The sequence below is a fragment of the Lepidochelys olivacea genome (genome assembly GCF_965140295.1).
Source record: "Lepidochelys olivacea isolate rLepOli2 genome assembly, chromosome: 2".
Lineage (NCBI taxonomy): Eukaryota > Metazoa > Chordata > Testudines > Cheloniidae > Lepidochelys > Lepidochelys olivacea.
The window spans coordinates 218,024,865-218,052,038 of record NC_140412.1 but is presented as its reverse complement, the minus strand read 5'-3'; the positions used below and the strand labels follow the sequence as shown (position 1 = coordinate 218,052,038).

The 27,174-nt window shown below is 44.3% G+C and overlaps 2 protein-coding genes across 2 annotated transcripts in view; both read right to left on the bottom strand.

The window, feature by feature from the left end:
• The window catches only part of THSD7A (thrombospondin type 1 domain containing 7A), a 534,141-nt gene that overhangs the window by 492,273 nt on the left and 14,694 nt on the right, over window positions 1-27,174 (bottom strand). The window lies entirely within an intron of this gene.
• Window positions 5,898-7,700, bottom strand: LOC311515698 (uncharacterized protein). Its single transcript, XM_084618941.1, has 2 exons — window positions 6,785-7,700; window positions 5,898-6,212 (listed from the first exon to the last, which is right to left on the bottom strand). Exons 1-2 carry the CDS (start codon window positions 7,368-7,370, stop codon window positions 6,019-6,021), a joined length of 780 nt encoding a protein of 259 aa, XP_084475067.1. The 5' UTR covers window positions 7,371-7,700; the 3' UTR covers window positions 5,898-6,018.

Genomic DNA, 27,174 nt, shown 5'->3' with positions numbered 1-27,174 from the left:
TACATAAACTGCAAGGGGTACTTTTCAATAGTGCTGCAAGCTCTGGTGGATCACAAGGGACGTATCACCAACATCAACGTGGGATGGCCGGGAAAGGTACATGACGCTCGCATCTTCAGGAACTCTGGTCTGTTTCAAAAGCTGCAGGAAGGGACTTTATTCCCAGACCAGAAAATAACTGTTGGGGACATTGAAATGCCTATATGTATCCTTGGGGACCCAGCCTACCCCTTAATGCCATGGCTCATGAAGCCGTACACAGGCAGCCTGGACCGTAGTCAGGAGCTATTCAACTACAGGTTGAGCAAGTGCAGAATGGTGGTAGAATGTGCATTTGGACATTTAAAGGCGCACTGGCGCAGTTTACTGACTCGCTTAGACCTCAGTGAAACCAATATTCCCACTGTTATTACTGCTTGCTGTGTGCTCCACAATATCTGTGAGAGTAAGGGGGAGACGTTTATGGTGGGGTGGGAGGTTGAGGCAAATCGCCTGGCTGCTGGTTACGCGCAGCTAGACACCAGGGCGGTTAGAAGAGCACAGGAGGGCGCGGTACGCATCAGAGAAGCTTTGAAAACCAGTTTCATGACTGGTCAGGCTAGGGTGTGAAAGTTCTGTTTGTTTCTCCTTGATGAAACCCCCTGCCCCTTGGTTCACTCTACTTCCCTGCAAGCTAACCACCCTCCCCTCCTCCCTTTAATCATTGCTTGCAGAGGCAATAAATTCATTGTTGCTTCACATTCATGCATTCTTTATTAATTCATCACAAAAATAGGGGGATAACTGCCAAGGTAGCCCAGGAGGGGTGGTGGAGGAGGGAAGGAAAATGCCACACAGCACTTTAAAAGTTTACAACTTTAAAATTTATTGAATGCCAGCCTTCTTTTTTTTGGGCAATCCTCTGTGGCAGAGTGGTTGGTTGGCCGGTGGCCCCACCACCGCCTTCTTGGGCGTCTGGGTGTGGAGGCGGGCAGTTGGTTACACAGGGGCTGTAGTGGCAGTCTGTGCTCCAGCTGCCTTTGCTGCAGCTCAGCCATACACTGGAGCATACTGGTTTGGTCCTCCAGCAGCCTCAGCATTGAATCCTGCCTCCTCTCATCACGCTGCCACAACATTTGAGCTTCAGCCCTCTCTTCAGCCCGCCACTTACTCTCTTCAGCCCGCCATCTCTCCTCCCGGTCATTCTGTGCTTTCCTGCACTCTGACATTATTTGCCTGCATGCATTCGTCTGTGCTCTGTCAGTGTGGGAGGACAGCATGAGCTCAGAGAACATTTCATCACGAGTGCATTTTTTTTTCTTTCTAATCTTCACTAGCCTCTGGGAAGAAAAAGATCCTGTGATCATTGAAACACATGCAGCTGGTGGAGAAAAAAAAAGGGACAGCGGTATTTAAAAAGACACATTTTATAAAACAGTGGCTACACTCTTTCAGGGTAAACCTTGCTGATAACATTACATACATAGCACATGTGCTTTCGTTACAAGGTCACATTTTGCCTCCCCCTACCGCATGGCTACCCCCTCAACCCTCCCCCCTCCCCGTGGCTAACAGCAGGGAACATTTCTGTTCAGCCACAGGTAAACAGCCCAGCAGGAACGGGCTCTGAGTGTCCCCTGAAGAAAAGCACCCTATTTCAATCAGGTGACCATGAATGATATCTCACTCTCCTAGGATAACACAGAGAGATAAAGAACAGATGTTGTTTGAACACCAGCAAACATACACTGCAATGCTTTGCTGTACAATGATTCCCGAGTACGTGTTACTGGCCTGGAGTGGTAAAGTGTCCTACCATGGAGGACGCAATAAGGCTGCCCTCCCCAGAAACATTTTGCAAAGGCTTTGGGAGTACATCCAGGAGAGCCGCGAATGCCAGGGCAAAGTAATCCTTTCACATGCTAGCTTTTAAACCATGTATAGTATTTTAAAAAGGTACACTCACCGAAGGTTCCTTCTCCGCCTGCTGGGTCCAGGAAGCAGCCTTGGGTGGGTTCGGGGGGTACTGGCTCCAGGTCCAGGGTGAGAAACAGTTCCTGGCTGTCGGGAAAACCGGTTTCTCCGCTTGCTTGCTGTGAGCTATCTTCTTCTTCGTCCCCAAAACCTGCTTCCGTGTTGCCTCCATCTCCATTGAAGGAGTCAAACAACACGGCTGGGGTAGTGGTGGCTGAACCCCTTAAAATGGCATGCAGCTCATCACAGAAGCGGCATGTTTGGGGCTCTGACCCAGAGCGGCTGTTCGCCTCTCTGGTTTTCTGGTAGGCTTGCCTCAGCTCCTTCAGTTTCACGCGGCACTGCTTCGGGTCCCTGTTATGGCCTCTGTCCTTCATGCCCTGGGAGATTTTGACAAAGGTTTTGGCATTTCAAAAACTGGAACGGAGTTCTGATAGCACAGATTCCTCTCCCCATACAGCGATCAGATCCCGTACCTCCCATTCAGTCCATGCTGGAGCTCTTTTGCGATTCTGGGACTCCATCACGGTCACCTCTGCTGATGAGCTCTGCATGGTCACCTGCAGCTTGCCACGCTGGCCAAACAGGAAATGAGATTCAAAAGTCCACGGTTCTTTTCCTGTCTACCTGGCCAGTGCATCTGAGTTGAGAGTGCTGTCCAGAGAGGTCACAATGGAGCACTCTGGGATAGCTCCCGGAGGCCAATACCATCGAATTGTGTCCACAGTACCCCAAATTCAACCCGGCAAGGCCGATTTAAGCGCTAATCCACTTGTCAGGAGTGGAGTAAGGAAATCAATTTTAAGAGCCCTTTAAGTCGAAATAAAGGGCTTCATCGTGTGGACGGGTGCAGGTGTACATCGATTTAACGCTGCCAAATTCGACCTAAAGTCCTAGTTTAGACCAGGGCACGCGCGCGCGCACGCACACACACACAGGTAGGGCCACACCCAGGTGCAGACACAGACTCAAGTCAGCTCTGTATGAGAGGATTCACCCAGCACTCACATGCACACCCACCCCTTTTGGGGAATAAACCCAAAATACTACTTTCTTGCGCGTATAAAAATATTTGCACAGTGTAAGCTCATAAAAATTCATCCTCTCCCTCAATGTGAAGAGGGATGTGCACTACTTCTGCCCTCCACCTCCCCCGCTTCCTCCCCACAGTTAGAAATTGCACAAACTGGGTTTAATAATAAACAAAACAAATGTATGGACTACAAAAGGCAGATTTTAAGTGTAAGGGATACCAAACAGAACAAAGCAGATTACTGAGCAAATAAAACAAAACATGCATACTAAGCTTAAGATCTTAAAGAGACAGGTTTCAAGAATTAATTTCTTACCCTAAATGTTATTTTAGGTAAGTTGCAGAATTTCAGTACTTTAGAGTTCCAGTTATTTTTTCTTACAGACTGGACCCCTGTCTCAGGGTATGTCTACACTACGAAATTAGGTCGAATTTATAGAAGTCGGTTTTTTTGAAATCGGTTTTATATATTCGAGTGTGTGTGTCCCCACAGAAAATGCTCTAAGTGCATTAAGTGCATTAACTCGGCGGAGCGCTTCCACAGTACCGAGGCAAGCGTCGACTTCTGGAGCGTTGCACTGTGGGTAGCTATCCCACAGTTCCCGCAGTCTCCGCTGCCCATTGGAATTCTGGGTTGATATCCCAATGCCTGATGGGGCTAAAACATTGTCGCAGGTGGTTCTGGGTACATATCATCAGGACCCCGTTCCCACCCTCCCTCCCCCCGTGAAAGCAAGGGCAGACAATCATTTCGCGCCTTTTTTGTCTGCTGCCAGCCAAAGATGTAAAGGATCGATGGAGTGGGTCAGAACAAGAAATAGACCAGATTTGTTTTGGACTCATTTGCCTCCTCCCCTGTCTAGATCACACTGCAGTCAGTCACAGAGAAGGCGCAGCGAGGTTAATCTAGCCATGTATCAATCAGAGGCCAGGCTAACCTCCTTGCTCCAATAACAACGATAACTTTGGTGCACCATTTCTTATTGGAACCCTCCGTGCAGTCCTGCCTGAAATACTCCTTGATGTACAGGCACACCCTTTGTTGATTTTAGCTCCCTGAAGCCAACCCTGTAAGCCGTGTCGTCAGTCGCCCCTCCCTCCGTCAGAGCAACGGCAGACAATCGTTCCGCGCCTTTTTTCTGTGCGGACGCCATACCAAGGCAAGCATGGAGGCCGCTGAGCTCATTTTGGCAATTAGGAGCACATCAACCACCACACGCATTATCCAGCAGTATATGCAGCACCAGAACCTGGCAGAGCGATACCAGGCGAGGAGGAGACGTCAGCGCGGTCCCGTGAGTGATCAGGACATGGACACAGATTTCTCTGAAAGCATGGGCCCTGCCAATGCATGCATCATGGTGCTAATGGGGCAGGTTCATGCTGTGGAACGCCGATTCTGGGCTCGGGAAACAAGCACAGACTGGTGGGACCGCATAGTGTTGCAGGTCTGGGACGATTCCCAGTGGCTGCGAAACTTTCGCATGCGTAAGGGCACTTTCATGGAACTTTGTGACTTGCTTTCCCCTGCCCTGAAGCGCATGAATACCAGGATGAGAGCAGCCCTCACAGTTGAGAAGCGAGTGGCGATAGCCCTGTGGAAGCTTGCAACGCCAGACAGCTACCGGTCAGTTGGGAATCAATTTGGAGTGGGCAAATCTACTGTGGGGGCTGCTGTGATGCAAGTAGCTCACGCAATCAAAGATCTGCTGATATCAAGGGTAGTGACCCTGGGAAATGTGCAGGTCATAGTGGATGGCTTTGCTGCAATGGGATTCCCTAACTGTGGTGGGGCTATAGACGGAACCCATATCCCTATCTTGGCACCGGAGCACCAAGCTGGCGAGTACATAAACCGCAAGGGGTACTTTTCGATAGTGCTGCAAGCTCTGGTGGATCACAAGGGACGTTTCACCAACATCAACGTGGGATGGCCGGGAAAGGTGCATGACGCTCGCATCTTCAGGAACTCTGGTCTGTTTCAAAAGCTGCAGGAAGGGACTTTCTTCCCAGACCAGAAAATAACTGTTGGGGATGTTGAAATGCCTATATGTATCCTTGGGGACCCAGCCTACCCCTTAATGCCATGGCTCATGAAGCCGTACACAGGCAGCCTGGACAGTGGTCAGGAGCTGTTCAACTACAGGCTGAGCAAGTGCAGAATGGTGGTAGAATGTGCGTTTGGACGTTTAAAGGCGCGCTGGTGCAGTTTACTGACTCGCTTAGACCTCAGCGAAACCAATATTCCCACTGTTATTACTGCTTGCTGTGTGCTCCACAATATCTGTGAGAGTAAGGGGGAGACGTTTATGGCAGGGTGGGAGATTGAGGCAAATCGCCTGGCTGCTGGTTACGCGCAGCCAGACACCAGGGCGGTTAGAAGAGCTCAGGAGGGCGCGGTACGCATCAGAGAAGCTTTGAAAACCAGTTTCATGACTGGCCAGGCTACAGTGTGAAAGTTCTGTTTGTTTCTCCTGGATGAAACCCCCCGCCCCTTGGTTCACTCTACTTCCCTGTAAGCTAACCACCCTCCCCTCCTCCCTTTAATCACCGCTTGCAGAGGCAATAAAGTCATTGCTGCTTCACAGTCATGCATTCGTTATTCATTCATCACACAAATAGGGGGATGACTACCAAGGTATCCCAGGAGGGGTGGTGGAGGAGGGAAGGAAAATGCCACACAGCACTTTAAAAGTTTACAACTTTAAAATTTATTGAATGACAGCCTTCTTTTTTTTGGGCAATCCTCTGTGGTGGAGTGGCTGGTTGGCCGGAGGCCCCCCCACCGCGTTCTTGGGCGTCTGGGTGTGGAGGCTATGGAACTTGGGGAGGAGGGCGGTTGGTTACAGAGGGGCAGCAGCGGCAGTCTGTGCTCCAGCTGCCTTTGCTGCAGCTCAACCATACACTGGAGCATTCTGGTTTGGTCCTGCAGCAGCCTCAGCATTGAATCCTGCCTCCTCTCATCACGCTGCCGCCACATTAGAGCTTCAGCCCTGTCTTCAGCCCGCCACTTACTCTCTTCAGCCCGCCACTTACTCCTCCCGGTCATTTTGTGCTTTCCTGCACTCTGACATTATTTGCCTCCACGCATTCGTCTGTGCTCTGTCAGTGTGGGAGGACAGCATTAGCTCGGAGAACATTTCATCTCGAGTGCGTTTTTTTTTCTTTCTAAGCTTCACTAGCCTCTGGGAAGGAGAAGATCCTGTGATCATTGAAACACATCCAGCTGGTGGAGAAAAAAAAAAAAGGGACAGCGGTATTTAGAAAGACACATTTTATAAAACAGTCGCTACACTCTTTCAGGGTAAACCTTGCTGATAACATTACATACATAGCACATGTGCTTTCGTTACAAGGTCGCATTTTGCCTCCTCCCACCGCGTGACTACCCCCTCAACCCTCCCCGTGGCTAACAGCGGGGAACATTTCTGTTCAGCCACAGGCAAACAGCACAGCAGGAATGTGTCCCTGAAGAAAAGCACCCTATTTCAACCAGGTGACCATGAATTATATCTCACTCTCCTGAGGATAACACAGAGAGAGAAAGAACGGATTTTGGTTGAATGCCAGCAAACATACACTGCAATGCTTTGTTCTACAGTGATTCCCGAGTATGTGTTACTGGCCTGGAGTGATAAAAGTGTCCTACCATGAAGGACGAAATAAGGCTGCCCTCCCCAGAAACCTTTTGCAAAGGCTTTAGGACTACATCTAGGAGAACCGCAAATGCCAGGGCAAAGTAATCCTTTCACATGCTTGCTTTTAAACCATGTATAGCATTTTAAAAGGTACACTCACCAGAGGTCCCTTCTCCGCCTGCTGGGTCCAGAAGGCAGCCTTGGGTGGTTTCGGGGGGTACTGGCTCCAGGTCTAGGGTGAGAAACAGTTCCTGGCTGTCGGGAAAACCGGTTTCTCCGCTTGCTTGCTGTGAGCTATCTACAACCTCCTCCTCCTCCTCCTCATCTTCTTCGTCCCCAAAACCTGCTTCCGTATTGCCTCCATCTCCATTGAAGGAGTCAAACAACACGGCTGGGGTAGTGGTGGCTGAACCCCCTAAAATGGCATGCAGCTCATCATAGAAGCGGCATGTTTGGGGCTCTGACCCAGAGCGGCTGTTTGCCTCTCTGGTTTTCTGGTAGGCTTGCCTCAGCTCCTTCAGTTTCACGCGGCACTGCTTCGGGTCCCTGTTATGGCCTCTGTCCTTCATGCCCTGGGAGATTTTCACAAAGGTTTTGGCATTTCGAAAACTGGAACGGAGTTCTGATAGCACGGATTCCTCTCCCCAAACAGCGATCAGATCCCGTACCTCCCGTTCGGTCCATGCTGGAGCTCTTTTGCGATTCTGGGACTCCATCATGGTCACCTGTGCTGATGAGCTCTGCATGGTCACCTGCAGCTTGCCACGCTGGCCAAACAGGAAATGAGATTCAAAAGTTCGCGGTTCTTTTCCTGTCTACCTGGCCAGTGCATCTGAGTTGAGAGTGCTGTCCAGAGCGGTCACAATGGAGCACTCTGGGATAGCTCCCGGAGGCCAATAACATCGAATTGTGTCCACAGTACCCCAAATTCGAGCTGGGAACGTCGATTTAAGCGCTAATCCACTTGTCAGGGGTGGAGTAAGGAAATCGATTTTAAGAGCCCTTTAAGTCGAAATAAAGGGCTTCACTGTGTGGACGGGTGCAGGTTTAAATCGATTTAACGCTGCTAAATTCGACCTAAAGTCCTAGTGTAGACCAGGGCTCAGTCTGGACTCACCCCGCCTTTCCCTTCAGGTTAGTTCCTTTGTCCATTCAGGTTCTTTCAGCAATCCTTCTTCTTGGGTAGGCAATGGAGGAGAGTCCAGATCAACCCCCTCCCCAGCCCTTAAAAAGGATTTACCTAAGGCGGGAATCCTTTGTTTGATCCCCATCCCCCTACAGTGGAAAAGTATCAGCAGCATCCAAGGTGGGTATTTTTCATCAGGAGACATTTGGGGGAGGGATAGCTCAGTGGTTTGAGCTTTGGCCTGCTAAACCCAGTGTTGCGAGTTCAATCCTTGAGAGGGCCATTTAGGGATCTGGGGCAAAAATTGGGGATTGGCCCTGCTTTGAGCAGGGGGTTGGACTAGATGACCTCCTGATATTCTATATTCTTCCTCCCTTCCAGCCCTGATATTCTATGATTCTATCACCTGACCTTGTAGTGACAATGCAGCATCCCAGGAAACCTCTCAGGAAGGCGGGAGATTAGTATCTTCAGAGTTCTGTTGTCCTTCTCAAATGGGTCATTCAGGAGGAATGCCTACTGTCTGATGAGCATTCCCCCCCAAGTACACACACAGTTGTAATTGTTATATAGTCAGTATTCCTAACTTTAGGAACAGAAATGATACATGCATACAAATTGGATAATCATATTCAATAAATCATAACCTTTCCAATGATATCTTACCTGAGCCATCTTGCATCAAGTATATCTTAGTTATGCCATATTCATATCATAACCATATTTCTATGAAGAATATGAGGTGAAACGTCGCAGTGGGCATAGTAAATAATCAACTTAACAGCGGCTCCTGGTGCAATGCTGTAGCTAACAAACATGATCCTCAGATTTATAAACGGGGAATATCAAATAGGACTCTGGTGATGGCACTGCCTCTGCATTAGTGAGACCATTACTGAAATACCGTGTCCAGGTCTGATGTCCACACTTCCAAAAAGATGTTGAGGAACTGGAAAAGGTTCAGAAGAGAACTACAAGAATTTTGTTTTGTTTTGTTTTTTTCCCAAAACTAAAGGTTCTACCACAGAGATCTGGAAATACCTTCCTACAGCTATAGAGGTAAAATGAAAACTGGAAACTCCAGAGGGAGTGTCACTCCCTTCATGCTAGTGACTGGATTGGTTCTGCCTGCAAAGATGTGTACAGGTTGAAAACCCACAGCTGCCGATCTGCATGATAAATTCTTATCTATAGGACTTATAATACTACTGTTCAAGTCCCATGCCTGTAATAAGCACATTAATATACTTTTGGCTACAAAAATCCATCCAATCTTTAAAGAGACACCTAAGTAAGAGCTTTGTGTAAGCTTGAAAGCTAGTCTCTCACACCAATAGAAGTTTATGCAAAAAAATTGCCTCACCCACCTTGTCTCTCTAATATCCTAGGACCAATATGTCTACAACAACACTGCATACAATTCTTTCAAAGAGTAAGAACCTGCTAATCAATTAAACAAACAAAAAAAAAAACTATGTAAATCTCCATTAAAATCCCATCATATCAAAACTATAGCTTCTAATTATAGCACTTCACACAAGTCATTCTGTATGCAGTTATAAATTTAATTAGTTTCTATTGTTAATTTTGATTCAGAGGATTTAACAGTCTTCACTATACATGTTCCAACACTATCCAGTCATACCCATTTGAAAACCTCATCATATACTGGATTTCCGCTTCATTAGACAGGAATAGTAACCAATGACATTACATCCACTTTTACAATTACATGTCTTAATTGAGTACAGATGTTATTTCAAGCACTAATTGTAAATATGCTTCTATTAATTTTAATTAAAAACATACAATTTCAACTTTTTTTTTTTAAAACAAAAAATCTATATTGAGCAAGTGTTTTTTTGGAAAAAAAGGAGAATGATAACTAAGTATATATTGGCTGATGACTGAGAAATTCTACAAGGACATTCAACCTAAGATATTGAGTTCAACCCAAGATAGAATATGAAATATTAATAAAACCTGATATTATTAGCAGCAACATAAAAGTATAGTACTTTATATAGAGGTAAAAGCATGGTTCTATTAAACACGAATCAAGTGGTACAGAGAAATACCCATTCAGGAAAAGCTTTAAAACCTAGTTGGTTTTGTTTTGCTTACAATCAAACAGCAGTACCTGGTTTTTCACGCTGGCCACTTGGTGTAGGCATGCCCTGTTCTGACAAGCACCATGCCACGATTACATGATTCTCTTAAGAATTTGTGATCCGTGTGTCAGGAACATTAGGTCAGGCAAGTCAGTAGCAGCAAGTCTGGCATACTGTGCATACAAAAAAAATACCTTCAGAGATTCAATGTGGGTGGGGAAGTCAGTGACATACTGGGCTAGTTAAGTAACATCTTCCCCTAACCACACTGGCAAAATACTGTGAAAATCCGGTCAAAACCTTCCATATGACCGCTTCAAGTTAATCCCCGAAAAAGCCTGGGCTTTCCAGTAAGTTTGTAATAGCTGATGGCTGGACTGAGATGTTTAAGATGTTTCTGAAAACTGCAACAGTACTTATACAGCAGACAGTGGTCAGAAATTTCCTAATCACCATGTTATCTTGTGCCTGCTCACTGCACATAATCAATTATTTTGTAAGAAATAATGGCTGGCCAGTAAATTCAGCTAGTACCATCATGTTATTGCAGTGCAACAATACAAACTGAGCATCACCATTACAAGTCACATTCCAATTTAGAAAATAAAAGCATGTGGTTTGATTCAACTGCACTGGTGTAGGCAGGAGCAAATTGCACATGGCTGCAACAAAGAACACTGCACCCCAATACGATTTATACCTATCTATGCACCACCATCTTCACTTAGAAGGTCTACCAGAAGAGGAGAGGTTAGAAGCTTTGTTAACAGTTCAAGGGAGTCAAAATGTCAGAGGCTACTTAGGGGATATACTTGATTAGTGCACTCACAGCTGGCTTTACCATAACCCTTCCCCAGCCAGTGACCTTTATTTTGGGGGCAGCAATTGCTGACAGCAGCTTCCACCACTCCTATCCGAAGCCCGAAGGATTGATGAAGGATGAGAACATGCAGAGAAAAATATGAACAGGCTAGACTCTGCTACTCATTCTCTCACACACATACATTGGATCTAACCCAAAGTGTTAGAAGCACTAAGTATTTTTTTTAATTCCTAAACCTGCATGACTGTAGCAAAATATTAAGTGTTAAACATATTTAAGGATTCAGTATGTTGATTTATATCTCAAGCAGGGGCAGAAAGAGGATCTTTCTGATGCAAACCAACTATTGTTTTATGTTTTCTGCTTTTTATTATTAGTGACATACAAAGAGGATCTTCAGTTGCTGTTCCAGCTCCTTATGCCCCATCTGAAGTCATAAGCTTATGTGACATCACAGTTAGTTGCTGTAGATGTGATAATTATATCACAAAAACAGGACTGGGCCTTCAAATGAAGTAGCAAAAACAAAAGCCAGTCTTCACACTAGCGTCCTTGTAAACAGAACAGAGGGAGAGAAATATCAGTAGAATTAAATCGAACAAGAATGTTTTTCAAAGTTTTCTAGTGTCAGTGTTTATCATTACTTGCACGCTGCTTGTGGGTGATTAATATTCTATGACAGATTTTGCCTGCTGTAAATTACTCCCTGGAAGAAACATTATATGACATTTCTCCTCATAGCCATTTTTTTTTTTAAAAAAAAATAAATCAAACCAACAACCCTTCCCTGAGAAGCAATGGTTTGGAATGGTCCTGTCAGCATTTCTCTTATAAGGGCAATGAAAAAAAAAGGCTTGTAGGCCAAAATTATGCATTACTGGCTGTACAGTATTTTAATATAAATATGCTTTAGATTACAGGCACTGATAAAAAGAACACTAGGTGAAATGCTGAGCCTAGTTGTCCTCCTACACACCATGTCCTCAAGGGAACATGGCTCGCCAGTGAAGAGGCAGCAAGAAGCATACATTAGCCAGAGGCATACATGCAGCTTCTGATCAATGGAAGAGCACAGCATGCTTGGCAACGGGTGATGCTGGCCCACGCTGAGCCATCCTGCAATGCAGTTAAGAGCTCGTGAGGAATGCACAACTAGCACACTTCCGCTCCCCACAGCTCACGAAGGTAATGCTAAGATTTAAACTCACAGTGTACTGAAAGCACTTGCAATTTGTTCACTTTGAACAACAAATTTGTTGCATTTTATGGAAGAGCTTCAGAAAAAGAGATGAATGCACTACAGTTGTTCCATGTGCTCTTGGACCTTAGGTGATCAATGTTTGCAGCTCTGCCATTCAAAACATGGGAAACAGGATCTGAGGCAGGGATGGGCAAAGCTTCTTGGTTTTACCCTCCCATAAAAATACAATACATACTGTTTATGTTGGGCTTGATTGTGCAAGGTGCTGAAAGCTGACCCCAGTACAGCAAAGCAACCAAACACACACTTAACTTTAAGCGTTTAAGTAAACCAACTTACTTCAACAGGATTACTCCAGTTTTAAAGTTAAGCACGTGCTTAATTCGTTATTCAACTGAGGCCGGGGGGTAAAATCTTGGGCCCAGTGAAGTCGATAGCAAACCTTTTCGTAAGATCAATGGGTCTAGGACTGCACCTAAAGTCATTGGCACCTTGCAGGACTGAGTCCATAATGTTTATGACCGAAACACAATCAAGCAAATATAGCTGAATATCCCATTTCAGCGACAGTGAAGGAGACATTCTCTGAGCACTGTAAGTGATAGCTATTTTACATTAAATTACTTAGAAGGACCCAGGCAACCTCAACACTAAGACGTTTATTTTTATAAGTTTAAAGGAAAAGAGAACACAGAGGCACAACGCTGCAACCTCTTCTCACACTACCTTGCAGAAAAGAAAAGCACACCTAGAAAATAAAAATATTATTTTCCTTTTTACATAGCAAACTAAAAATTATTTCTGCTCTTTGGGCTTTGCCCATCCTCAGGGCCTCAGTTCAGTTTAAGTCTGCAAACAGGTCAATTATATTGGTTTCATTTTCTGACTAGTTACATCTAGTGTCAGTGTTCCAATGAAAGAGTAACACTCAAGGGGGTGGGGGGGTTTAACACCTGTTGTCATAAATATTAAGGGAAGGGTAACCACCTTTCTGTATACAGTGCTATAAAATCCCTCCTGGCCAGAGGCAAAATCCTTTTACCTGTAAAGGGTTAAGAAGCTAAGGTAACCTTGACGGCACCTGACCCAAAATGACCAATGAGGGGACAAGATACTTTCAAATCTCGGGGGGGGGGGGGAAGGCTTGTGTGTGTCTGTGAGATGCCTTTGCCAGGAACAGATCAAGGATGCAAGCCCTCCAACTCCTGTAAAGTTAGTAAGTAATCTAGCTAGAAAATATGTTAGGTTTTCCTTATTTTCCCTTGTAAATTTGCTGTACTGGAGGGAATGTGTATTCCTGTTTTTGTGTCTTTTTGTAACTTAAGGTTTTGCCTAGAGGGATTCTCTATGTTTTAAATCTGATTGCCTGTGAGATTATCTTCCATTCTAATCTTAGAGTTTCTTTTATTTTTGTTTTGTTCTTCTAATAAAGTTCGTTTTTTTAAAGAATCTGATTGGGTTTTTAGGGTCCTAAGAAACCCAAGTTGGTCTGTGCTCAACTTGTTTATTCTCAAGCCTCCCCAGGAAAGGGGGTGTAAGGGCTTGGGGAGATAGCTGGGGGAAGAGGAACTCCAAGTGGTCCTTTTCCCTGGTTTGTTGTTAAAGGTCTTGATGGTGGCAGCATACCCTAGTCCAAGGGCAAAGATTTTGTGCCTTGGGGAAGTTTTTAACCTAAGCTGGTAGAAATAAGCTTCGGGGGGGGGTGTATTTCATGCAGGTCCCCACATCTGTACCCCAGAGTTCAGAGTGGGGAAGGAAACTTGACACCTCCGAAAGACAAAAGTTTTGTCGTTCACTTGCCAGTGTAGACAAAGCCTTAGAGAGACAAGAGGAAAATAGCATATGGTTCAATAAACAAGGAAGGCAGTAAAGGATTTTTGGCCAAATTGTGCTCCTTTTGAAGCCAATGGAAAAAACTCACGTTGGCTTCAACAGTAGCAGGATTGGGCACTTTATTTGCCTCTCGTACTCATTTAGTTCAGTTTGACAGTTCTATACTGCAGCTGACAAAGGTCAGTAAGCATAAGCAAAGCCAAAACTAAAGAGTGAAAGTTACTACAGCAGCAAGACAAGGCAAACATGAGCCAAGAGGATATTTCTAAGTTTATGTTTATTGCTACCTCCATTAAAAAAAATCTTCAGTCGTTATCTAATCATCCTACCTGTCGGGCATTCAATAATAATAATAATGCTCATTTCTGCTGGTTTAGAACAATTCAAGAAAGTATAAATGTTTGGTTTCTTCTTCCGAAAGCAACTTCTCAAAATATTTAAGTTTTTAAGTGCTTAAATACTTGGAGGCTTCGCGAACAGGGGCCACTAACAGGGAGTTTCGAGAGAGAGTTTGGAAGGGGAGTGGAAAGGGGTGGAGGTAGACTTGCCATTCTTTAAAACCTTTAAACTAAACTATAATCAAAACTTCTTGATTTAAACAAAAACCCTATAATTAACCTAGGTAGCTATAGGTGAGAATGCAGGCAGAAGCCCAGCAGTAGAGTGGGGACTATCCTGTTTATTGCACTCAGTGTAGCATGTATGATTACCTGCCCTGTGGGCAGGTGGCATATGTGTGGAGTTGGTGCAAGGAGCTCCTGGCCCTCAGAGACCGCGTACGGGCTTTGGAGGCCAGGGTGGAGGAACTAAGGGAGGCAGAGAGGTATGCTGATGAGGCTTTCCGGGACACTGTAGATTTGTCCCACTTCCGGTCAGACATCCCCTGCGCTTTTAAGGGGGATTAAAGGCCCAGAGAAGGAGAGCAGTCAATGGGAACAAAGGGAAAGCTTCCCATAGTTGGGACCCCTCCTTCCAGATGATGATGGGGTATCCTCTCACACAGAGGTTACCTCTCCGGGGGAGGGAACTCCGGTCATTAGGAAAAAGCAGGTGTTAGTAATGGTCATTAGAAACATAAATAGCTGGGTTTGTGATGACCAGGAGAACTGTATGGTGACTTGCCTGCCTGGTGCGAAGGTTGCGGATCTCTCGAGGCATCTAGATAGACTTATGTGTAGTGCTGGGGAGGAGCCGGTGGTTGTGGTACATGTAGATACCAATGACATAGGGAAGGGTAGGAGAGACGTCCTGGAGGCCAAATTTAGGCCGTTAGGAAAGAGACTGAAATCCAGGACCTCCAGGTGGCATTCTCAGAAATGCTTCCAGTTCCACGCGCAGGGCCAGGTAGAGTTTCAGAGTCTCAATGCGTAGATGAGATGATGGTGTAGAGGGGACAGGTTTAGATTTATTAGGAACTGGGGAAACTTTTGGGATAAGGGGAGCCTATACAGGAAGGATGTGCTCCACATAAACCAAAGTGGATCCAGACTGCTGGCACTTAACATTAAAAAGGTTGCAGAGCAGTTTTTAAACTAAGATGGGGGAAGCCGATTGCTGCAGAGGAGCACTTGGATCAGACAGAGATTTCTGTTAGAGGAGAGTCTATTGATAGAGATTCTCTAGGTTTCTAGGAGAGGATGGAAGAGGATAAAGTATGGGCCAGATCAGACGAGAAACATTCACATAAAGAATCTGACACATCAGAAAAGGGCAGATAAATAAACAGTGACAAGTTTTTAAAGTGCTTGTACACAAATGCTAGAAGTCTAAATAATAAAATGGGTGAACTACAGTGCCTGGTGCTAAAGGAGGATATTGATATAATAGGCATCACAGAAACCTGGTGGAGTAAGGACAATCAATGGAACACAATCATTCCGGGGTACAAAATATATCGGAAGGACAGAACAGGTCGTGCGGGGTGGGGTGGGGGACACTATATGTGAAAGAAAATGTAGAATCAAATGAACTAAAAATCTTAAATGAATCCACATGTTCCATAGAATCTCTATGGATAGCAATTCCATGCTCTTAAGAAAAATATAACAGTAGGAATCTATTATCAACCACCTGACCAGGACAGTGATAGTGACGATGAAATGCTAAGGGAGATTAGAGAGGCTATCAAAATAAAGAATTCAATAATAGTGGGGGATTTCAATTATCCCCATATTGACTGGATACATGTCACCTCAGGATGAAATACAGAGACAAAAACTTCTCAATACTTTAAATGACTGCTTCTTGGAGCAGCTGGTACAGGAACCCACAAGGGCAGAGGCAACTCTCGATTTAGTCCTGAGTGGAGCGCAGGATCTGGTCCAAGAGGTAACTATAACAGGATCGCTTGGAAATAGTGACCATCACATAATGACATTTAACATTCCTGTGGTGGGAAGAACACCTCAACAGCCCAGCACAGTGGCATTTAATTTCAGAAAGGGGAATTATGCAAAAATGAGGAGATTAGTTAAACAGAAATTAAAAGGTACAGTGACTAGAGTGAAATCCCTGCAAGCTGTATGGACACTTTTCAGAGACACCATAATAGAGGCTCAACTTAAATGTATACCCCAAATTAAAAAACAGTAAAAAAAAAAAAACTAAAAAAGAGCCACCGTGGCTTAACAACCATATAAAAGAAGCAGGGAGAGATAAAAAGGCATCTTTTAGAAAGTGGAAGTCAAATCCTAGTGAGGTAAATAGAAAGGAACATAAATACTGCCAAATTAAGTGTAAAAATGTAATAAGAAAAGCCAAAAAGGAGTTTCAAGAACAGCTAGCCAAAATCTCAAAAGGTAACAACAAAATATTTAAGTACATCAGAAGCAGGAAGCCTACTAAACAACCAGTGGGGCCCCTGGACGATCGAAATACAAAAGGAGCACTTAAAGACGATAAAGTCATTGCAGAGAAACTAAATGAATTCTTTGCTTCAGTCTTCACGGCTGAGGACGTTAGGGAGATTCCCAAACCTGAGCCATCTTTTGTAGGCGACAAATCTGAGGAATTGTCAAGACTGAAGTGTCACTAGAGGTGGTTTTGGAATTAATTGAGAAACTTAACAGTAACAAGTCACCAGGACCAGATGGCATTCACCCAAGAGTTCGGAAAGAACTCAAAATGTGAAATTGCGGAACTATTAACTATGGTTTGGAACCGGTCCTTTAAATCAGCTTCTGTACCCAATGACTGGAGGATAGCTAATGTAACGCCAATATTTAAAAAGGGCTCTAGGAGGTGATCCCGGCAATTACAGACCGGTAAGTCTAATGTCCGTACTGGGCAAATTAGTTGAAACAATAGTAAAAAGAAAATAAATTGTTGGGCAAAAGTCAACATGGTTTCTGTAAAGAGAAATCATGTCTTACTAATCTATTAGAGTTCTCTGAAGGGATTAACAAACGTGGACAAGGGGGATCCAGTGGACATAGTGTACTTCAATTTCCAAAAAGACTTTGACAAGGGCTCTCACCAAAGGCTCTTATGTAAATTAAATTGTCATGGGGTAAGAGGGAAGATCCTTTCATGGATTGAGAACTGGTTAAAAGACAGGGAACAAAGGGTAACAATAAATGGTAAATTTTCAGAATGGAGGGGGTAACTCGTGGTTTTCCTCAAGGGTCCTATTCAACTTATTCATAAATGATCTGGAGAAAGGGGTAAACAATGAGGTAGCAAAATTTGCAGACAATACTAAACTGCTCAAGATAGTTAAGACCAAAGAGGACTGTGAAGAACTTCAAAAAGATCTGTCAAGGTTCCTCCCCCACTCTGAACTCTAGGGTACAGATGTGGGGACCTGCATGAAAACCTCCTAAGCTTACTTTTACCAGCTTAGGTTAAAACTTCCCCAAGGTACAAATTAATTTTATCCTTTGTCCTTGGAATATCCACTGCCACCACCAAACTCTAACTGGGTTTACTGGGAAACGTAGTTTGGACACGTCTTTCCCCCCAAAATCCTCCCAACCCTTGCACCCCACTTCCTGGGAAAGGTTTGGTAAAAATCCTCACCAATTTGCATAGGTGACCACAGACCCAAACCCTTGGATCTGAGAACAATGAAAAAGCATTCAGTTTTCTTACAAGAAGACTTTTAATAGAAATAGAAGTAAATAGAAGTAAAGGAATCACCCCTGTAAAATCAGGATGGTAGATACCTACAGGGTAATTAGATTCAAAACATAGAGAATCCCTCTAGGCAAAACCTTAAGTTACAAAAAAGACACACAGACAGAAATACTCATTCTATTCAGCACAATTCTTTTCTCAGCCATTTAAAGAAATCATAATCTAACACGTACCTAGCTAGATTACTTACTAAAGTTCTAAGACTCCATTCCTGGTCTATCCCCAGCAAAAGCAGCATATAGACAGACACAGACCCTTTGTTTCTCTCCCTCCTCCCAGCTTTTGAAAGTATCTTGTCTCCTCATTGGTCATTTTGGTCAGGTGCCAGCGAGGTTACCTTTAGCTTCTTAACCCTTTACAGGCGAGAGGATTTTTCCTCTGGCCAGGAGGGATTTTAAAGGGGTTTACCCTTCCCCTTATATTTATGACAAGATCTCACAAAACTAAGTGACTGTGCAACAAAATGGCAAATGAAATTTAATGTGGATAAATGTAAAGTAATGCACATTGGAAAAAATAACCCCAACTATACATACAATACGGTGGGGGCTAATTTAGCTGCAACTAATCAGGAAAAAGATCTTGGAGTCATCGTGGATAGTTCTCTGAAGACATCCACGCAGTGTGCAGCGGAGGTCAAAAAAGTAAACAGGATGTTAGGAATCATCAAAAAAGAGATAGAGAATAAGACAGAGAATATCTTATTGCCCTTATATAAAATCCATGGTACACCCACATCTTCAATACTGTGTACAGATGTGGTCTCCTCATCTCAAAAAAGATATACTGGCATTAGAAAAGGTTCAGAAAAGGGCAACTAAAATGATTAGGGGTTTGGAACAGGTCCCATATGAGGGACCTGTTCCATATGAGGAGAGATTATAGAGGCTAGGACTTTTCAGCTTGGAAAAGAGGAGACTAAGGGGGGATATGATAGAGGTATATAAAATCATGAGTGGTGTGGAGAAAGTGAATAAGGAAAAGTTATTTACTTGTTCCCATAATTTAAGAACTAGGGGCCACCAAATGAAATTAATGGGCAGCAGGTTTAAAACAAATAAAAGGAAGTTCTTCTTCACACTGCGCACAGTCAACCTGTGGAACTCCTTGCCTGAGGAGGTTGTGAAGGCTAGGACTATAACAGGGTTTAAAAGAGAACTAGATAAATTCATGGAGGTTAGGGTCCATTAATGGCTATTAGCCAGGATGGGTAAGGAATGGTGTCCCTAGCCTCTGTTTGTCAGAGGGTGGAGATGGATGGCAGGAGAGAGATCACTTGATCATTACCTGTTAGGTTCACTCCCTCTGGGGCACCTGGCATCGGCCACTGTCGGTAGACAGGGTACTGGGCTGGATGGACCTTTGGTCTAACTAGTATGGCCATTCTTACACTCTTTTTTCTAGTAGCCAGAATAGTTTTCCAATAATCTTCGAGGAGGAAGAAAGAAGTCTCCACTAGAGTGATGAAAGTGATATGTATACAAAAAGTGAGTGACTCTTAACAAAAGCCAGCCCATTCTCCCAGACGGATTTATACCTACTACAGTACAAATATATTCTCATCATTACTTTTTGAAAGGAGCCATCACTGATTGCACGAGGGTAACATTGTTTTTCATTCTGACCAAGGGAACATACAAGAATATTCACATCATGTCTGAAACCCTCTAGTACTGCCACTTTGTTGTTTTGCACAAGTTGAAAAAGTCGAAACAAAGTGAAGTTTACACAGGCAGTCTTAATTCTGGCACTTTCAACTTTTGAGTCTGCACTTTGCAACCGTAAAGTTTTCTTAACACTGTTTTTTTGTGTGTAATATTAGACATTTTTCCCTAACCTCATTCTAGGAATAGCTGAAATTTTCCAAAGGATTCAGTCTGAGTCAGACAAGTGGCATGGGAAATTTCAGCCCGAATTATTTAAGTTATAAGCAACTGAAAACAGGATTCTACAATGGGAACTGTCTGACAACTTTAAGAACAAGCAGGGCTACCAGCCTACCTATAATCAGCTGAAGCAGATTATCTTCCCCCTCAGTCCCCAATTCTATTTGCTTCCTAGAAGGGACAGGTGCTTCTGATCACTCCTCCAAAGATACTATCAGGATTGAGGGACAAGTGGCCTTATCTGTCAACCTTCCAGAGAAAGAAGAAAGCGGTGGTAGCAACCATCCAATGCCCAAAAGACTTAAAAATTTTGGCAAATAAAAATAAAAAGACTCTAATATCTGGGCCCCATTCCAGACTTAGTTATCCCTGTTTTATAGTCTCAATTCAATTTACTTCAATAGGGCTTCTCCTGATGTACATCCATGAGAGAACAGAGCCAGTCACCCAAATAAGGATGGCCCATTATTTAGAGGGGCTAAGCACCCATAATTCCCCTCTACTACAATGGTAAAAGTGTGACCTGCTGATATTAACAATACAACAGAAAACACAGCAGTGATTTTTAGTTTCTACAACACCGGCACTCCTGCCCTCTGGTATAAATAGACTTTCATTTACTCATCTTAAACACTGTATATTGGCATAAAATGAATTATTGTTATCGTGTTTTAATATAAAGGTTTGTAAAATTGAAGCAAATAACTTAATTCTTACAAATATGAGTCATCTAGTTTGATTATATGCTAAGCTTTATGGTCCTTTTTGCATAAATATTTGAGTTAGTCTGTGGAGAGATTTTAATACAGTATAAACCCATTTATCCGAATCTCTATTATCCAGCTCTCCATATTAACCGAACTGGTGCTGACAGCCTAGGCCCTGCCCCCCAGGGCTGAAGCTCTTTGCCCATTCTACAGATAAATCAGATAAACAAAAATCTGGATAAACACCAGTCCCAATTAGATTGGATTAACGGGGTTCCACTGTACAGGCTTCAAATGTAAGTATTGACTTAAAAGACAAAAAAAAAAACAGTTCAGTAAAATCTTTGTACCTGTCTATTGACAGCACGGTATACCCATTTTGTATTCATACATAAAAACCCCACCATGTCAAAAGAATGTCAAGTTTGCGAAGTTAAGCACTCAAGAGTTAGGAAATGCAAGAATCAAGCTGCCTGTGCATGCTTAGTGAAGACAAAATCTTCAGAGAATTTAGCTGCCAAACTAACAAATCTCTACTGAGCACATATGAACCAAGATTCTTCAGTCTTATATCTTGGCCAAATTTGGGCATTTTTTTCCATGAGGACAGCAAATGGCATATCTTCAACAGCAGGGCAACCCCACCGCCAAATTTCATGTCCCTGCTCCAAGGAGCTAGAGCTTTTCATCAAAATGGTTGCACTTTGCACTACTAAATTTCATCCCATTTCTATTACTACAGGTTAGAAGGACATCAAGATCTTCTTGTAGGATATTCCAGTCCTCCTCTGTACTGGCAATACCTCCCAACTTAGTGTCATCTGCAAATTTTATTAGAGCACTCCCACTTTTTTATTACTGATCTTGGCACAAAATGTTAAATAAGATTGGTCCCAAGACTGAACACTGAGGAACTCCACTAGCAACCTTCCTCCAGCCTACAGTTCACCTTTCTGTATTACCCGTCGTAGTCTCCCCTTCAATCAGTTCCTTACCCACCTTTCAATTCTCATATTAATCCCTATCTTCTCCAATTTTTGAAGACCTTAAATGGAAGATGGTATTTTAATGCATTGTTTAAAATGGTGTCTAAAGCACTATTTCAGACTGCCAGGGTAATCACATCATCTACAAGATTTTTATTCACTATTTATTGTAAGTGTTTGGACACGTGAAACTTCCTAAATTTATGTCCTGCAGGAATCCCAGAGTGACTTGGGCACAAGCCTGATTTTTACACACTAAGTAGTCCCACTGAGTCAGTAGGACTAATCACAGTGTGTAAATTTAAGCACGTGCATAAATTCTTGCAGGATTGTGACCTTACTCTTTATTCCATTGTGAGCACACAGTGACTTGTTTTATCCTTCTCCTACCCCATTTTTAGGGAAAAGAGAGAGAATTTAATGAACTTTGCAACCAAAGGAAAAAAATGCATAGATCACCTATCCTAAAAGAGACCTTGAAAATATTTCCTTGAAAACAAGACTTTTGACATTTCTAAAATTTTTCAGAAATCTAGTTAACTACAGACTATCACAAGAGTACTTAGATCAGTAAATCAGAACTACAATCCACTGTCAGTACCCAAAATTTTTCATATCTCACGTTCATTGTGCAGTAATCCTCCTTCAAAGTGTTATGCAGGAATTTCCTAGTCAATACTGGTAACAGCATACATTCTCTTGTTATTTTTCTGAAAGAGATCACCTCAGTTCATGAAAAACAACAGAAATCTGATGGAGAGTATTCCTCACAAAAAACCGTGAGGACGTTAGTTTCTAAAATGCATCAGACAGAGATTTTAGATAAGATTATGCCTCCTAGGCTGGCTGTGTTTTAATATAAGAAATGGCAGTTGGCTGTCAGACCTAGGGATGTTGTGATTATTTCTGTTGCTAGATTAGAAAAACAGTGTACGCAGAAATGCTACCAGCGACAGGACCTTCCCTAGCTTTTTTTTTTAAATAAATCACAAGACGGCATGAGATTTAATTCAAGCAGCGAGCATGATCTTGCTTATTTAAAGTGAATTACACAAATTATTGTAGTCACATAGAACTAGAAATTAGTATACAAAATTCCATGCTAGTCTTCATTGTTTAGACTCTTGCCAACTAAAATAATCCAACAGAGGAGTTAGTAAATAAAACAAAATACTTTTCATTTTTTCAGTGGCATTTTTGATGCTAGTTATTCCCCAGGCAACCAAGCATATACAAAGTTAGCTCCATTAGGCTAGGGCTTGACACAACCTCAGACTCTGATGCAAGGAAGCCATTATGTAAAGTTTCCTACACTAGACTTGGATGAAACTGTTGACCTTTTTGGAGACACTGGCAAAAGTTTTTGCTCAAGTTGGGTTTTTTGAGACTTTGCACCCCATGAAATTTCAAATCCTTCCACCTGCTTCACCCCTGCCATTACTATTGTACTTTGGGATGTGCAAAGGGCTTGACCCAACCAAATGTAAAGACCTCCTTATCTCAGCAAGTGAATCACCTACCCCAGCTACTGCCAAGCTACAGCTCTAGGAAGCGGTTGATGCCTCCCAGGTGCCTGAGTCACTGATCTCTTCTGTGAATAGCAAGGAGGAGAATGACAACGAGGAGGAGGAGGAGGAGGAGGAGGATGGGGGACAGGCAACCAAGGGACTCCAACTGCACAGCAATCTACGACCTGTTTTTGACTCCAGTGAAATCCAGCCAGTCGAGCCCAATGCAGGGGAAGGAACCCTGGGTAAATGTGTACATACATTTTCTATTACAGGGATGCCGCCCTGCACCACAGCAGGATACAGCTTTTGATTAATTTACTCATGCTAGACAAGACAGTGGAACAACCAAGAGAGGTACAGTTGCTATCTGCTTTTCAGTCCCCTCCAGAAAGTTAGGCAGGAGGGTTGGAATGCACGCAGAGCAGTTTACGTATACAGGGATGTTCCTTGAATCTGTCTGAGATCTCAATGAAGCTTTCATGGAGATACTTTGCAATCCTCTCCTGAAAGTTTTAGGGATGGCTGCCTTTACATTTCTTCCTCTACAATAGGACACCTCCTCACCCCAGTCAGTGATAACTTCAGCAAGCACCATTGCAGTACACAGGCTTGCAGCATACTGGCCCAGATAGATTCAGGATGATAACAGCAGCTGTGCTCTCTCTGTCTGTGTTACCCCTAGGAATGAGATATCAGCTAAAATCATCACTGCTGTGGAAAATGGTGCCAGTATTCAGTACCAATACCCTATGCTACTAGTTTCATGCACCCGAGCAATTCCCTCATTTCCCTATTTCCTGGCAGGTCACATTCACTGTGGGCTGGTGCTGTGACTGATGCCATGCACAAATCTCAAACAAAAGTGAGAATGAGCATGCAATGCTTAAAAAATTAGAGGAGCGAGTTCTGTGAGTGAGAGAGAGATCTGCAGCTGGTGCCATTGCAGCCTTGACTGTCTTCCTGCTCCACACCTGAGTCAGATAAGGAGAAAGAAGAGGACTCAGGATGAGACATTCAGTGAAATCCTGTAAGCCAGTGCTGCATTTGACTGTGAGCACAGGGCCTGGAGGATGATGAACATTGCAGACATCCTGGAGAAAGAAAGAGTGGAAAGGAGAAGAGGAGGAAGGTGCATCAGACCATAATGGGGTTTCTCAGGAACCAAACACAGATGCTGCAGACTCTGATGGACCTGCAGGTTCAACAGTCCCGGGCTCGCCTCCCTCTGCAGTCCATTGATAACTCAATATCGGGACTAAAGTTGCCAACTTTGTACTTGCACAAAGCTGAACACCCTTGTCCTACTCCACTGCCCCACCCCTCCTCCAAGGCCCCACCTATGCCCCTTCTCTGAGGGCCCCACCCTCCACTCACTCCATGCCCCCTCCCTCTCTTGCTTGCTCTCTCCACCCTCCCTCACTTGCTCATTTTCACCAGGCTGGCTCAGGGGGCTGGGGTGTGGAAGGGGTGAGGGCTCTGGCTCAGGCTCTGGGGTGGGCCCAGGGATGAGGGGTTTGTGATGCGAAAAAGGGCTCTGGGCTGGGGGGTGGAGCTGAGGGGTTCGGAGCATGGGAGGGGGTTCTGAGCTGAGGCAGGGGGTTGGAGTATGGGAGGAGGTACAGGCTCTGGGCTAGGGATTCAGGTTCCAGGCTAGGACCAGAAATGAGGGGTTCAGGATATGGTAGGGGGTTTGTAATGGGGCAGAGGGTTGGGGTGCAGGCGCTGGCTGGGGGTGCAGGCTCTGATGTGGGGCCGGGGATGAGGGATTTGGGGTGCAGTAGCAGGCTCTGGGTGGGGACTGAGGAGTTTGGAGGGTGGGAGGGCTCTGCCTGCGGGTGCAGGAGGGTGCTATGGGCTGGGATCGAAGGGTTTGGAGAGTGGGAGGAGGATCAGGGCTGAGTCAGGGGTTTGGGGCGCAGGGACAACTCAGGGGTGCAAGCACCAGGTGGCGCTTACCTCAAGCGGCTCCCGAAAGCAGAAGCAGCAGCAGCAGGCCCCCCCCTCCAGCTCCTACACGGTGGCACAGCCAGGTGGCTCTGCACACTACCATGTCCGCAAGCGCCGCCCCCACAGCTCCCATTGACTGTGGTTCCCGGCCAATGGGAGCTGTGGGGGCAGTGCTTCATCTGGGAGCAGCGTGCGGAGCCCCCTTGCTGCCCTGGAGAGGGGACATGCCGGTTGCTTCCCAGGAGCCATGTGGTGCGTAGGCTAGCAGGGAGCCTGCCAGCCCTGCTGTGCAGTGCTGCCAACTGGACAGTTAATGGGCCGGTCAGCAGTTCTGACCGAAGCAGCCAGGATCCCTTTTCAACCGGGTGTTCCAGTTCGAAAACTGCACATCTGGTCACCCTAATCGGGACCTTCCTACACCCCCCACCCCAAATTCCATGTGACCCCCTGATGTCACTGCACTTCTCCTACCACTCCACCCCAGGGGACATTAAAGAATCACAGCTTCACATATGTTCTCCTGTGAAAGCCACGGTTGGCGTAGGTGTAGCTGAAATGGACATGAATGTTCTTTCCCCTTTATAATTACCGAACTTAATTTATTAAGTTTTAAATATAGTTGTTTAACATTTCACAGGTCCCCCCCGCCCTGAATTCTGTTACAAAATAAATGTATATTATTTAAAACACAACTCATCCCTACTAGTTTGCAACATCTGCTACTGAGTGCTCAGCAGGTCTGAAAGCAAACCAATTATTTGTTACTGACCATGTGACAACTCATAAGATAAGCCACAAACAAAATTTCAGAGGTACTGATGGTGTTATATTCCTACATGTATAGCAACCACCACACAACTCCTACCAGGCCACAAAAGAGCAGGGTCAGGTAGAGCACAATACAACAAAATGTGTTACTGTGGCTCACTGTTAAAATGGTATTCAAAGTAGCCCTGAGCCATATAGCTGTGTTCAGCTCTTCTAATATCCCTGGTGTCTGACTGTTCAAACTCAGCAGAAAGTTGTTTCACCGCTGCCCTCCACCCCAGCAGAAAAGTTTCCCCCTTCACTTCACATATATTATGCAGGACACATCAGGCGGCTATGACTGTTGGGGTATTTTTCTGACTGAGGTCCAGTCTGGTGAGTAAACAATGTCAGGGCCCCTTCAGTTGACCAAATGCACATTCAGCTGCTGGCTCAGCAGGTGCAAAATGACATTTGAATCATTTGTTGGTGCTGTCAAGATGGCTGGCGTACAGCTTCAAAGCCAGGAGAACAATGGGTAGGCTAGGTCCCCCTGGATCATTATTAGCATTTTAACATTCCCCACGATAATTCACTGGTCAAGAAAAAAAGTGCTTGCTTGCATCTTTCTGAAAAGTCTTGTGTTCTTAAAATGCAAATAACATGCACCTTCCCTGACCAGCCCACACAGATGTCAATGAAATGTCCCCAGTGATCCCCCATTGATTCCATAACCACAGAAAAGCAGCCCTTTCTGTTGATGTTCTCTGTGGCAAGGTAGTCTGGTGCCAATATAGGATATACGTGCTGTTTGTCACTCCACCGCAGTTCAGGAATGCCATTGCTGAAAATCCAGCTGCTATGTCCTGCACGTTGCAGACAGTCACAGTCTTGTATAGCAGGAGGCAATCAACGGCTCTGCACACTCACATGACAACAGGCCCCGCACCAAATTTCCCGACTCCAAATTGATTTCCCACTGATCAGTAGCAATCTGGCACTGCAAGTTTCCACAATGCAATCATCGCTTGCTTCTCCACTGTCAGTGCAGCTTTCAATCTAGATTTTATAACCAAGGGTGTAAACAAAGCTGGACTGAATTTCTTAATACGTACACTGCAGATTTTTTTTGATAAGGATAACTGCTGTTAGAAAATCCAATAATGGTCCAGGATAACAATAGCTGCTGTAGTATATGGACTTTCATAGCCCTAAAACTTCTATTCATCATCTCTGTACTTTGAGCTGTCAGCATTCTGACCACCGCTGACAGTGACAGGCATTATTAAGAGTGAAATAACTTACATTGGGTCACCTATGAATCTTACTTTTAATATTAAAGAGCAACTTATTTATACAGCAACTTTCATTCTGAAGGACTAGATCCCAAAGCCCCTAGGAGTTTATATATTCACTGAGATTTATAAAATATATACAAATACCTGTGATTTCTAGAGGCAGAAATTTAATGAACAGCTAAATTAAAGGCAAATCAGTCAGCAAATATGTACATTTTCAGGGAAAGTCAATGGAAATTT

Bases quoted from the DNA above. Each gene is read 5' to 3' on its own strand.
- LOC311515698 (XM_084618941.1), bottom strand. From the start codon at position 7,370: ATGCAGAGCTCATCAGCACAGGTGACCATGATGGAGTCCCAGAATCGC. The intron at 6,213-6,784 runs GTGAGTGTACCT...TTTCTCCACCAG, and splicing joins AGGCGGAGAAGGGACCTCTG to CTGGATGTGTTTCAATGATC.